The sequence below is a fragment of the Macaca mulatta genome, chromosome 1, assembly GCF_049350105.2.
Source record: "Macaca mulatta isolate MMU2019108-1 chromosome 1, T2T-MMU8v2.0, whole genome shotgun sequence".
NCBI classification, from domain to species: Eukaryota; Metazoa; Chordata; class Mammalia; order Primates; family Cercopithecidae; genus Macaca; species Macaca mulatta.
The window spans coordinates 26,817,338-26,830,064 of record NC_133406.1 but is presented as its reverse complement, the minus strand read 5'-3'; the positions used below and the strand labels follow the sequence as shown (position 1 = coordinate 26,830,064).

General features: G+C 34.4%; 1 protein-coding gene across 4 annotated transcripts in view; it reads left to right on the top strand.

Moving 5' to 3' along the window:
* The window catches only part of NME7 (NME/NM23 family member 7), a 207,825-nt gene that overhangs the window by 43,344 nt on the left and 151,754 nt on the right, over positions 1–12,727 (top strand). For all 4 annotated transcript variants that reach the window (XM_028850168.2, XM_015125004.3, XM_077999557.1 and 1 more), the window contains 2 exons: positions 5,748–5,858; positions 12,591–12,641. In XM_028850168.2, coding sequence (XP_028706001.1) covers positions 5,748–5,858; positions 12,591–12,641 — 162 coding nt within the window. The remainder of the gene's footprint in view (positions 1–5,747; positions 5,859–12,590; positions 12,642–12,727) is intronic.

Sequence of the window (12,727 nt, the reverse complement as noted above, 5' to 3'; positions counted from 1 at the left end):
GAAACAATATTTGCTTGGATTTACCTAAACATTTGTTCACCAATTCTTCTTGCATATCAACCTGTCCTTTTAGAATAATTTCTCTTCTTGTTATCCTTCATTTCTTCATTGTAAGCTACCTGTTTCTTTTTAATTTGCACATGTTTTTTATTTTACCCTCTTTCTTTAATGGTACTATTGCTAGACACACAATTCTAAGTTGGTGGTTACTGACCAATTTTCTTTATTCCACTTTTCTGCTATTAGTAGTTTCAGAATTATGTACTCTATCAATTTTTAACATTTTTAATATATGCAATTAAGGGTATAAATTTCCTTCTAAATACTGCTTATAATCATATCCTATTATTTTTGATATGTATTTTTTATTCAGTTAGAAATATTTTTTACTTTCTTTGTGTTGTCTTCTTTGGTTTATTATTTATTTAGAATTATGTTTACTTCCAAACATATGGAGATTTGTTTATTCTCTTTTTGTATTGGAATCTAGCTGAATTGCATGTGTCTAGAGGACATATTCTTCATGATTTTTGCCTTTCATACTGGTTGAGATTTGCCTCTGGCTTAGAATAGTAAATTATTAACTAGCTATGTGTGTTAGAAAAGAATGTTTAGGCCAGGTGTGGTGGCTCACGCTTGTAATCCCAGCACTTTGGGAGGCTGAGGCAGGTGGATCACTTGAGGTCAGAAGTTGGAGACCAGCTTGGCCAACATGGCCAAGACAAGAGAAACCTTGTCTCTACTAAAAAATTACAAAAATTAGCCGGGTGTGGTGGCATGCTTCTGTGGTCCCAGCTGCTTGGGAGGCTGAGGTGGGAGAATTGCTTGAACCCGGGAGGTTCAAGTGAGCTGAGATGGCACCACTGCACTCCAGCCTGGGCAACACAGCAAGACTCCATCTCTGAAAAAAAGAAAAAAAGAAAGAAAGAAAAGAAAAGAATGTTTAGTCTGCAGTTGTTTTGTATAGTTTTATATATTCATCCATTAGGTAAAGTCTGTGAATTGTGATGTTCAAATCTTTCACATATTTACTAATTTTTGGGCAGCTTATTGTATCAATTGCCAAGGCTTTGTTAAACTTTTCTAATGTAATTATCATTTGTCTATTTCTTCCTATAGTTATGTAGTCTTTATATTATAATTTTAAGGGTATGTTACTAGGTGATTTAAATTGTTATATCTTCTTGGTAAATTGAACTTTTTATTACTATGAAGAGACCATCTTCATCTCTAGCAATGCCTTTCACCTTAAAGTCTACGTTCTCTGATATTAATATAGCTGCACTGGCTTTCTTTTGGTTAACATTCGCATGGTATACCTTTTCCATTCTTTTTACTTTAGATTTTCAGTATTCTATTCTAAGTATGCCTTTCATTAGTTGTTTTTGTTGTTGTTGTTTGTTTGCTTTTTGTATCTTTTTTTTCCTTTAAGTTCTGGGATACATGTGCAGAACGTGCAGGTTTATTACATAGGTATACATATGCCATGGTGGTTTGCTCCACCTTTCAACCCGTCATCTAGGCTTTAAAATCCAATCAGATTATCTTAAAAATTTTTTTTTATAAATACAATTTTATAACCTGCATCTACTATAGAGTACTTATTTGTAATGTAACTACTAATATACTTGGCTTTAACTCTGACATCTTATCCTGAGCTTTCTTCTCCTGCCTGTTTTATTATCTTACTTTTGATTGATTGGATTGCTTGAGGATTTTTTCATCTGCTTTTATTTCTGCATACAGTTAGTGTTTACATTATAAACTACAACATATGTACTTAACTTGGTAAAACTTAAATCTAATTAATATTTTCACCTTCCTTCTTGAAAATCTAAGAATCTCAGAAGACTTTAGCTCAATTTTTGCTGGGATTTTTGCTGAATTATATGCTGTTTTTGTTGTGTATTTTTTTTGTTTTTGTTTTTCCATGAACCTAATGATTTACTATTATTGTTTTATGTAATCAGTATTCATTTAGGTTTCTTCACTTTTTGCTTTTTATCCTTTCTTTTATCTGAAACATTCTGTTTGTGATGATTTTACCTTTGCTTAAATTACATTTTAAAAAAGTAATTTCCTTTTGAGTATGTTTATTAATAGAAAACTCTTTCAGTTTGCTCTCATCTGAAAATGTCTTTATTTCACTTACATTCATGAAACTATTTTCTTATCTCTGTTGTATCTTTTTGTTTTTCTGTGCTTCATTCTGAATTTGCTTTCTTCTGTCAAACCCTTTATCTAGTTCTCCTTTTTATTATTGTATTTTCATCACAAGATATTCTAATATTTTCTTTTTCAGATCTACTTATTCAGTTTTGTAGCTTATAGTTTTCTATAGCCTGATAATATTTTGTAACTTGTCTTTTAGTCCTTTAACCATAGTTTGCACAGATATTTTAAAGTTTTTATCTGATTATTCTAGTATCTGAAGTATTTGTGGGTCTCTCTTCTGTTGTTTCTCCTGGTTTTCCCTCATGTTGGCCTTGTCCCTGTATGTGTGTATGTGTGTGTGGTTATCTTTCTGTATGATTGCCATGTGTGTATGTGTGGGTGTATTGCATATATGTATATATTATATGTGTCATATGCATTTTCATATGAATTATTTGAGGTACAGGATGACGTTACTTTCCTACTAGGAGGGAATTAATTGTCTTTGCTTCTTTTTCCCAGAGGCATTAGCAGTCGGTATGACTGGTAGTTCAAAAATTGTAAGTTTTGAGACTGCTTAGATGATGTGAACTTGTATTGCCATTCAAGACTTGGTTGTTTTTGATTCACCCTAAGGGGGATGGTGTAGCCTTTGGGCCCAGATTGGTTTAGGAAGGATCATCTCTTGGGTTCTGTTACCCTTTCCCAATGATGTATTACAAAGCAAAGTTCAGAGTTTCCAGATAGGCAATGCTGTCAAGTCAAAAACAACTTTTATTCTTACCTTTCATTCTTACTTTTTTTTTTTTCCACTTTTGTCCCAGTAATTATTTATGATCTAGTCAATTTATCTTTAATTTTTAAAAGATTTTTAAAAATATCAACTTTTTTAGTTTTTGGTAGAAGAATTGTTCTGAATAATTTTGCTATTGTTGCCAAGCAAAAGTCTTGACTCACTGAATTTTCCTCCAAATTACAGGTGCCTCATTTGAGACAATCTTCCTTTATCCATGGGGCAGATACACATGTTATGCTTGTAAGGGAAGCATGAGAAAAACCAAAAATTTAGCCTTGATGTTTAGAATAGGTTTTTATATACTTAAGACAAATATGAATACCTTTTAGAATAGTTACATACATTAGCATAGATGAAAGTTTGCATATTTATTCTTTTTGGTCAATGGCATTTGAAGAGTCCGTAGCACTGTGCTATCTAAGACGTTATTACATAGCAATAGCACTATATACTATCTGGGACATTTATTGTATACCAGTCAGTCATCTGTCTCAAAAATATGTTTACTGTGATTTTTGCTCAGAACCTGATGAAGACATTTATTGCATAGCTCTGTGAGAATTGTTTTTTTTCTGGAAATCCATATTCTGGGTTCATGAAGGCTGGCCAAACTCTTTTTTCACAAGAAGTAGTTACTGTGTATTGCTAAGAAGTTTTAATCTTAAATAGTGGTTTTTATAATTTTTTGTTTTCTTTGGAGAGTATCTCATGCTGCATCTTACAGTGCTTGCCTCAGCGCAGGCAAGAGGATTACTAAGTGGTAGATTGTTACACTGATGGCTCTCAATGAATCATACCTCGTGGTTTTCTCTCATAATGACGCTGAGCTTGACCACGTGACTTGCATTGGCCAAAGAGATGTCAGCAAACATGACTCAAGGGGACACTTGACAATTGCCTGTACATTGGTTGCTGTGTGGTGGTATTTGAAGAGCCCTGGTCTAGCTTCCTTAAGGACCACAGGAGAGAAAAGCCTAGTTGTCTCAGCTGAGCACAGCCCCCAGCTGGTCCACTAGCTGAATACAGCTGTGTGAATGATTCTTGGTAAAACCACTGCACAGCCTACCTACAGAACCTTGAGAATTTGTTGTTTTACACCACTACATATTTGGATGGTTTGTTATGCAGTTACAGATAACAGAGATACTACTGATATATCTTTGTTGCCCTATTGTTTCTTCATGTGCTATCGTTATTTTGAAATTAACACATATAATGCCTGACATTTCTCTTATTTTCCCTCCAAAATACAATTTACTATTACTTACTGAAAAATTAAGCAGCAAAGACATGACAGAGGAATTTCTTTAGAGTCATTTATCACATAATCAATCTTTTGTCTCTAGTAGGCATTTAAGAGAAAATCAAATTACATTTTAAGCTGTTTGTCAATTTTAGACTTTTCACATTGCTTCTTGTTTATAGACATTGATGACTACTGCCATGTTTTATATTTTCTTTAACAGCCATGGTCAGTGAAATGTTCTTCCAGAGTTGAGCATAAACAGTTTATAGGTTAGTTTGGTTTAAAATATTTAAATAATATGAATTAAAAAGTGAAGAGTTTTAAGTGTGTTTTCAATGAAGCTAGACAATATAAAGTAATATAACTGACTCATCTGCTTTAAAACAAAGAAAAGCATTATCTGCTATAATTTGTAATAAACACACTAAGATGAACACTTTCTTTTGTTATTACAGTTTTAAACCTCAGCCATAAGCTATATCCAATTTAAGTAAGGATATTTGAATTTTATCCTGAGCTAACTTTGTCTTATTGGTGAAAAAAATCCAACAATGAAAAGACCAACCATTCTCCTTTTATGGATTCCTTGAATTAATGCCAGTGTTATAAGAGCAATTGGAAATGCAGAGGGGAAAGTGGCAGCAACTCTTTATCACAAAAGCAGAATTACTCCAGCCAATATAATTTTTATATTGCGTTTGCAAATAATATTCTTGAGAATTTGGTGATGATGCCCCTTTTTAATAATATTAATAGTAACATTATTTGTCACGTGGAAGGACAGACCTAGGAGTCTGGTGAGCTGGGTGTTTTGTCCTGAGAATGCTGCTGACCGGTTGTGTAACCTCTGGCATGTTACCTTGGTAGGCCTAGTTTCCTCATCAGTAAAATGAGGACCCTCAGGTGATCTTCATCTCCAAATTGCTCTTAATTCTGAATCTTCAGAGGGGGAGAGTGCATTGTTCTGATGTATCCTCTTGGAGAAGAACATGATTTTAAAAGTTAGCACGTTGTTACCAATTCATATACATTGTTGTATAAGAAGACATTTGATTCTTCATGCAATCACCCATGTTATGAATAAAGAATCAATAGAAGAATATATAATTATTTCCAAATCAGTGGTGAACTGACTAGATAGCATACATATGTTGAAGTCTAAGAGATCAGAAACCAAGCTCATAATATATTTAATGCACTGTTTTAGAGATTAGTCCTTTGTACAAAATGTATTCTAAGAACTGGAGATTCTAAATGCCTGTGTTTTCTCATTCGGATACATTAAAAATAACAATTTTAGTGCTTTTTTTCCTAAACTTCCCCCCTCCCCCAAGTTTAGTATCTAATTTTGATGTTCATGGGAAAAATACTACGCTTACTTTGTATAAGTTTTTAAGGGATGTCTTTAATACACTTTTCTATATAATTAATTTCAAATTTTGATGATCTAGGATGATTGTTGAGAAAACTACTGCTGCTTGGGAATTATAAATAAAAACTGTTGATCTCGTTTTATTTTTATTTGCAAACTTATTTTTTGTTTCCTTATAGAACGCTAGCCCTAATTAAACCAGATGCAATATCAAAGGCTGGAGAAATAATTGAAATTATAAACAAAGCTGGATTTACTATAACCAAACTCAAAATGATGATGCTTTCAAGGTAATTTTTTGATCATTTTCAGTTATGTAATGTCTGATTACTTTTTAAAAAATCATTTTCTATCTTTCTTGTCATTGTTTAAAATTTAAAAACCTCCTATTGAATGACCAAGAATAGAATAGTAACCTTACCAAAATGGGAACTGCAGGAGTTCATCTAGAATGTTACTGACAAAGCTGGCCCCCAAAAGATGGGATCTTTTCCTGTTCAGTGTCATGAAGCCTATACACAAAACCGAAAGTGGGTATCAAGTGCAGGCTTTATTCAGTGTCCATGGAATTGAGAAACAGGAGCGTGGCTCACAAATCAACTTCTCAACTAGAGAAGGGTGAGGGGGTTAAAATAAAAGGATTTCTCTAATAAAGGACATAAAAAGCAAGAGGAGCAGCATGCATTTCTTTTCTGGAAATTGGTGGTGAACTTCCATCGGTTTCACAATTGATGGTGAATCGGAGTGCTGCTTTCCTTTTTGTCTTTTTATGGCCTCTTCCGGTCCTTGTCATGGTCTTTTTCAGCTGTCATGGTGCTGGTGGGCATGTCATATAGTATGAAAATAAGATTATAATGAAGCCCGAGGTCTTTTTGATGTCAGTCGTTTGCCTGTCTCAGTTCTAACCAGTCTCAGCTGGTCTGGTTGTAAAGGGAACTTTTTATTGCAGAAGTCCCGTTTCTTAAAGATCAGCAAAGTTAGGACAGGGTAGAAATTCAGCTGTCATGTAGTCATTACACCAGGTAACAAAAAGGAAAAGAAGAAAGAAAGAACAATAAGACAACAAGTAATCAGATGCATAAATAACCACTGAAGTCTCAGTAATTAGGAGTTGTCAAATTATGCATGCCTCATTTAATTATTATTGTCTTTCAAAACCCCATCTGCTTTTATAACACCAATGCTTGATAATTATAATCTTTTCTTAATATATAAGGATAACACACTGTATAAAATTAATAGATGAAATTAATGTCTGATTATTTTTATTTGACAAGAGGATGTTATTGTTGGGATTTCCAAAGATGATGCATTTGGAAATGTTTACATTTAGCTCTTCTTATTATAAATAATAGATAAATATACCTATTTATTTTTTACCTAGATAGGTAAATATACCTATCTAAAAAGCAATCTAACCCATTTAACCAGATATTTTCTAAGTTATTTAGTGAAAATAAGACTTATACATTCTATTTATCCCTTTCTATGATGAAGTAAGTAACTCTAACCTCGTGAGAGTGGCAAGGAGAATATTACCAATGTACAAACAAAGGATAGGGAAAACCTTCTCTTCAATTTTTTTAGAGATCCTTTAGAAAAAAATCTAATGATTGTTCCATGATATTGGACACCTGTTTTAAAAAAATTTCTTATCAAGTAAACAAAGCAAAGACTGAAACATTCTGGAAGATGAAGAAGGGAGATGAGTATAGGGCAGAGGCCTTTGTTTCCTGGGATCACACTCTGGTTGGCTGAGTGTGACACAGAGTGTCTCTAGGGACAGGAATGTAGCAGTTAGGCAGATCTGGCTCCAATAGTGTTCTCATGTTTCTCCACTAGTTTTTGTTTGTTTTTGATCAGCTATCTTCTTAATGCTTCAATAAATCATTTATTTCTGGATTTATTCCATGGGTCAGTTGCATTTTTGTTTCTGTGAGAGCGGGGACAGTGGGGAGCAGTAGACATTCAAGTCAGCTTCAATACATCTGATTCCAAGAAACTTGAACACAATACCCTCCATTGTACCCTGACAATGACATGTTTAATTGGAATATTTTCCTTTTGTATGATCTCCTAGTTTACATATTTTCTAGAGAGAGAGGAGGCTTACATTTCAGAGCACAGTATTTAGACCAGATTGCTTGTAACTGTGCTACTTACTAGGTGTGTGACTGAACAATTTACCACTGTGTTTATTTCTTCGTTTGCAAAATGGGATTTATAATAGTACCTGTCTCATAAAGTTGTGGTGAGGGTTACATGAGTTTAGCGTCTCTATACTTCCAGTGTCTGATGACTTGGTATCCAACTTCCTGTGGTAAAGATGCTGCTTGTTTATCATAATGGCCCTATAGCACATGAAGAAAGATGCTAAAACCAGTGAACACTTCAAGAGCACCATAGGGTGTACATTTGCTAGTTTCTTTGAAATCTTAAATCTTGTTAATTCCACCCATGCCTTATGAAACACTTCATTATTTGGAGTACCACAGATGCAAGCCCTTCTAATTACTTGTTAACACACCTATTCATTTGTAGTTATACACTTCCTTTTCTCATAGTCTTCTGAACACAAATCTCTTACCAAATCATTTTCACTCGCCCCTCTGGAAATCAAGTTTCATTGTGAACAAATATCCCTATGTCCATAGTGTCTTAACAGAGTATATCCTTGCCCACACATTTTTAGTTTAGTTGAAATCTGACCCTTCTCCAGGGACATCCCTTTCCTTTTAGCCCTGTAGGCTGCTCACTCAGGAATGTTTCTTGTGTCACAGGGTCATGATATAGTGTGTTTTAGCTCTCTCCTAAAAATCTGTACTCTTCTTCATCCTTAGAAATTCATGTTATTTAGTTGTTTTACCACCCACTGAGCCTCATTTCCATTCTACAGTTCACCAACTCCACATTTGTTAAAGATTTGGACACTTTGTTTGTTTAAAGTTATAGTCTCCTTCTATTCCAGTGTCTCCTGACAGTTGGGATGACTTCAGCATCTCTGTGAGTGATCATACAGGGCTCTGTTCTATTTGCTTTCCCATCTCAGTGACTGTCACTATGATTTCGATTAGGTATTCCTCCAGAAACGTGGTCTCGCTTTGTTGCCCAGGCTAGTCTTGAACTGGCCTCAAGTGAGTCTCCTGCCTTGTACTCCCAAAGTGCTAGAATTACAGGCATGAGCCACTGCATCCAGCTTGTTGTATGTTCTTTTTTTTACAATTTTACTTGAGTAGTCCCATCCATGTCCAAATGATCACCTACCACTTATAGATGAATTCCAAATACATCTTCAGCCTTGACTTCTCTCTACAACTGTCAATCTGAAAGTGATCCTAGATTCATCTTGCTGCTCCCCCATTCTTCATACCTACCTGATTTATAAATATTTTTACTTCTGCTTTCTGTATATCTCTGGGAGCAATACTCTCCTTATAATTCCTATTGCAGCCCCTTAGTTTAGGCATTTTATAGACTCATATTCAGGCTTTCAAAGTATCAAAATAGGCTACTGACTGTTTTGTCTACTTCTTGACTTACTACCTTCTATTCCTTGATGGCTCATTTCCTACCTAAAGATTGCTCCATGCCATTTTCTTATTGCCACTAGAAGTAACCTTATAGAATGAAAATTTGAACATGTTACCACTCCCTTCCTTAAATCCATCAGTGGTTTCCCATATGCAGGAAGAAATGGACAAGCAGACAAGCTCTTTGATGGAGTATACAAGACTCTTAGTCATCTGGACTCACCTACTGTAATAGCTCTAAGACGATACTTAGGTTTCAGTTCCCTGAACATGTTGTGCTTTATCCCATCTCAGTTCTTTTGTACATAATATTGTACTGTCTTGAATGCTCTGCCTTGTCTTCTGTCTAATCCATTCCTATTCATCATTCAGAACCAACCCAAGTGTCTCATGGAAACTAATTCCCAAGAAAACTTAACTGCTTATGTAATCATTCATATCAGTTCATGTATTTTTATTAGTATGCTGAGCTTGGGATTTCATCCAATTTATTAAGCTAGGAAGTTACCTGTAACTCTTCCATGGATGTTAGCAGATGACATGAGACTTCTGAGTCAGAGACAAAACACTATTATGGTAGAGCAAGCAGCATGAGCATCGTGTTTATATTGGTTCTCCTTGCCTCCATATCCTGTAGGAATAAAATGACCTAGGCCCAGGTATATACTGTGTATGTAGAGGGTGGCATCACAACCAAGAAGGAGTGAACTTGGGTTACCAGCTGTTCCATTAGCAAGCAATAAAGAAGCCTACTCTTTATACTGAAGAGAGGCTTTACCTTATCCCTCAAGGTTGCTTGTTGCAAACACAATCCTGAGAAATGACACTGATAAAGATCAGTCAGGTCCTTGCATTCTTGGCATACCCAATAAGACAAGTTAGAAGAGAGAAACTCACCTGGAGGAATTTCTCACAATGTATGCATCTTTTCTAAAATTGTTTGTTCAAATGTCAGTTCCCCCATGATGCAATATCCAGAAGATAGCTGCTGAGTTCTGTATGACTTTGTATTTCTAGTTCTTGGATCCGTGCCGCAACGAAGGTAGGCATTAAGTAACTATTTCTTGAAAGGGTTAATGGCTAGATCCTTGTGAAAGAACGGTTAGTTTCTTTATAAAAACACAACAAAACATAACAAAACAATAACAAAAAACTTCTCTAGATAGTGATGCACTTGTTAATACCTATCTCCTTCTAAACCTTTTAAGCAAAGAATTAGGTAAGAATGATGGGAAAACATTTATGAACTCTCATCCTGGTTTCAATTTTAGATTTTGAATGGAGGTAACTATGGAATCGGGGACATGTTGGATGAAAACAATGAAGTATTTTTAGTAATGGATTGAGGTTTTTCTTTTCAAGGATGTTTAAGATTATGGTTGTTTTTTCTTTTCTTGTAGTTCAGTTTTTTGTGTGTGTTTGAAAAGTTTAGAATTGGTTGTTTTAGTATTCTTCTGCTAACTCTTCTAATTTATTCTCCATGTGAGTTTTTCAGTCATTCAGTTTTACTCCATTTTAGACTGTAATACAATATATACATATCTCTTTTTTTGTGAGTTTTTCTATTTACCCTCTGGAATGTTGTTCTGCAGTTAGTAGTAGCAAGAGCATAAGCAGTCAGAAATTTGCAGAGAGCTTTGGGTTCGAATCTTCTTATCTTGTCCTTACTAGCTTTGTGAACTGGACAAGTTATGTAACCATGCTGAACTTTATTCTTTTCAAATGTAAAATGAAGGTGATCACACCTATTTCAATATATTGTTGTAAGGAATAAATAGAATAATTTAATCATGGCTATAATTGGCTCTAGAAAAATTAGATTTTTTTCTCCTTTCTATGTCTCAGGATGAATTTTATTCTTTATATTGGCATTACATATTTCATAATCTCTTCATAGCCAAATGAATGTTTAAGTACATTTGGTTAGAATGAGAGTATGTGTGATATAACTTGTTATATAAATTCATTTTGTAATATGCTGATAAAATCTTAAAAGCATTGCATATTAAATTAATTCTTAAGCCTGAAAGGTTGATTCTTTGCTGGGGAACACTTTCCAGTTTTTAAAAGTAGTTAATGTTTACATATATTTGTCACATACTGTGAACCCAGTTCAAAGCCTTTAAGAAAACTACACAGTTTTAGGAGAGTCACCCAGTTTGCTTTAAAAAAAGTTTTTTAGAGTTTTTAGCTAATCAGTTTAAAGTGCATTCTTTTATTGCCTGTGTAGATATTCTTTAGTGGTAATATGAATGTAAAAAGTAAATCCCTGTTACAATTAATAAACTCTGAATTCTAAATGTTTCCATATTCTCCCCTTTTTTGGTGATGTCAGTTAAAGCATTAGTAACCAATAAAATAAAAACAAATTAAGATACATAATTTCTCAGGCAGCTTTTAAAAACACGACTGTATAGTCTTTCCTTTGGAGAGACCTAGCTAAGAAAAAAAGCTGTAAACATTAAGTTAAAATTCTAGCCTAAACTCTTAAGTGTAAAGCCTGTGGAAAAAAAAAGTGACAAATTTTTAATTAGAAGATGGCTTTGCATTTTTTGGCTGCAACTTATTTAGACTTTAAAAAACAAATATTCTCACCTATGAGTGAGAACATGCGGGAACTGAACAATGAGAACACTTGGACTCAGGAAGGGGAACATCACACACCGGGACCTATCATGGGGAGGGGGGAGGGGGGAGGGATTGCATTGGGAGTTATACCTGATGTAAATGATGAGTTGATGGGTGCAGCACACCAACATGGCACAAGTATACATATGTAACAAACTTGCACGTTATGCACATGTACCCTACAACTTAAAGTATAATAATAAATAAATTTAAAAAAACAAAACAAAACAAAACAAAACAAACAAAAAAAAACAAATATTCTCATTGGTCAAATATTAACCTTTGTTTCTGTAATGTTCAGGATGCTGTGAAAAACGATAAGGCCAGGTGTGGTGGCTCACACCTGTAATCCCAGCACTTTGAGAGGCCGAGGTGGGTGGATCACCTGAGGTCAGGCGTTTGAGACCAGCCTGGCCAGCGTAGTGAAACCCCATCTCTAGTAAAAGTGCAAAAATTAGCCAGGCATTGTGGCACACACCTGTAATTCCAGTGACTTGGGAGGCTGAAACAGGAGAACTGCTTGAACCCAGGAGGTGGAGGTTGTAGCAAGCGCCAAGATCGTGCCACTGCATTCTGGCCTGGGTGACTCAATCTGAAAAAAAAAAAAAAGAAGATAGATGATATATAACATAAGTAGAAAAGTAAATATTGCCTCCTACATTAATTTTTATTTATATCGCTATTACTCATACTTACAAAATATTTTAAAAGAGAGGTTTTGACAGAATATTTGGTGAAAAATTATTAATTAATATATAAATTAGTATAGATTGAGAGGATTTTATCTTTATTTTATTAATGTAAGCTAAAGTAATGTGTTTTCTTTTATAGTTCTTAACTATTGTCGTTTTGATTATTTTATAGGAAAGAAGCACTGGATTTTCACGTAGATCACCAATCAAGGCCTTTTTTCAAGTAGGTCCTTAATTTGGGGATTACTGGCATATAAAGGAGGATATCCTAGAAAACTATGGATTTATATTTTTAAAATTTATTACATG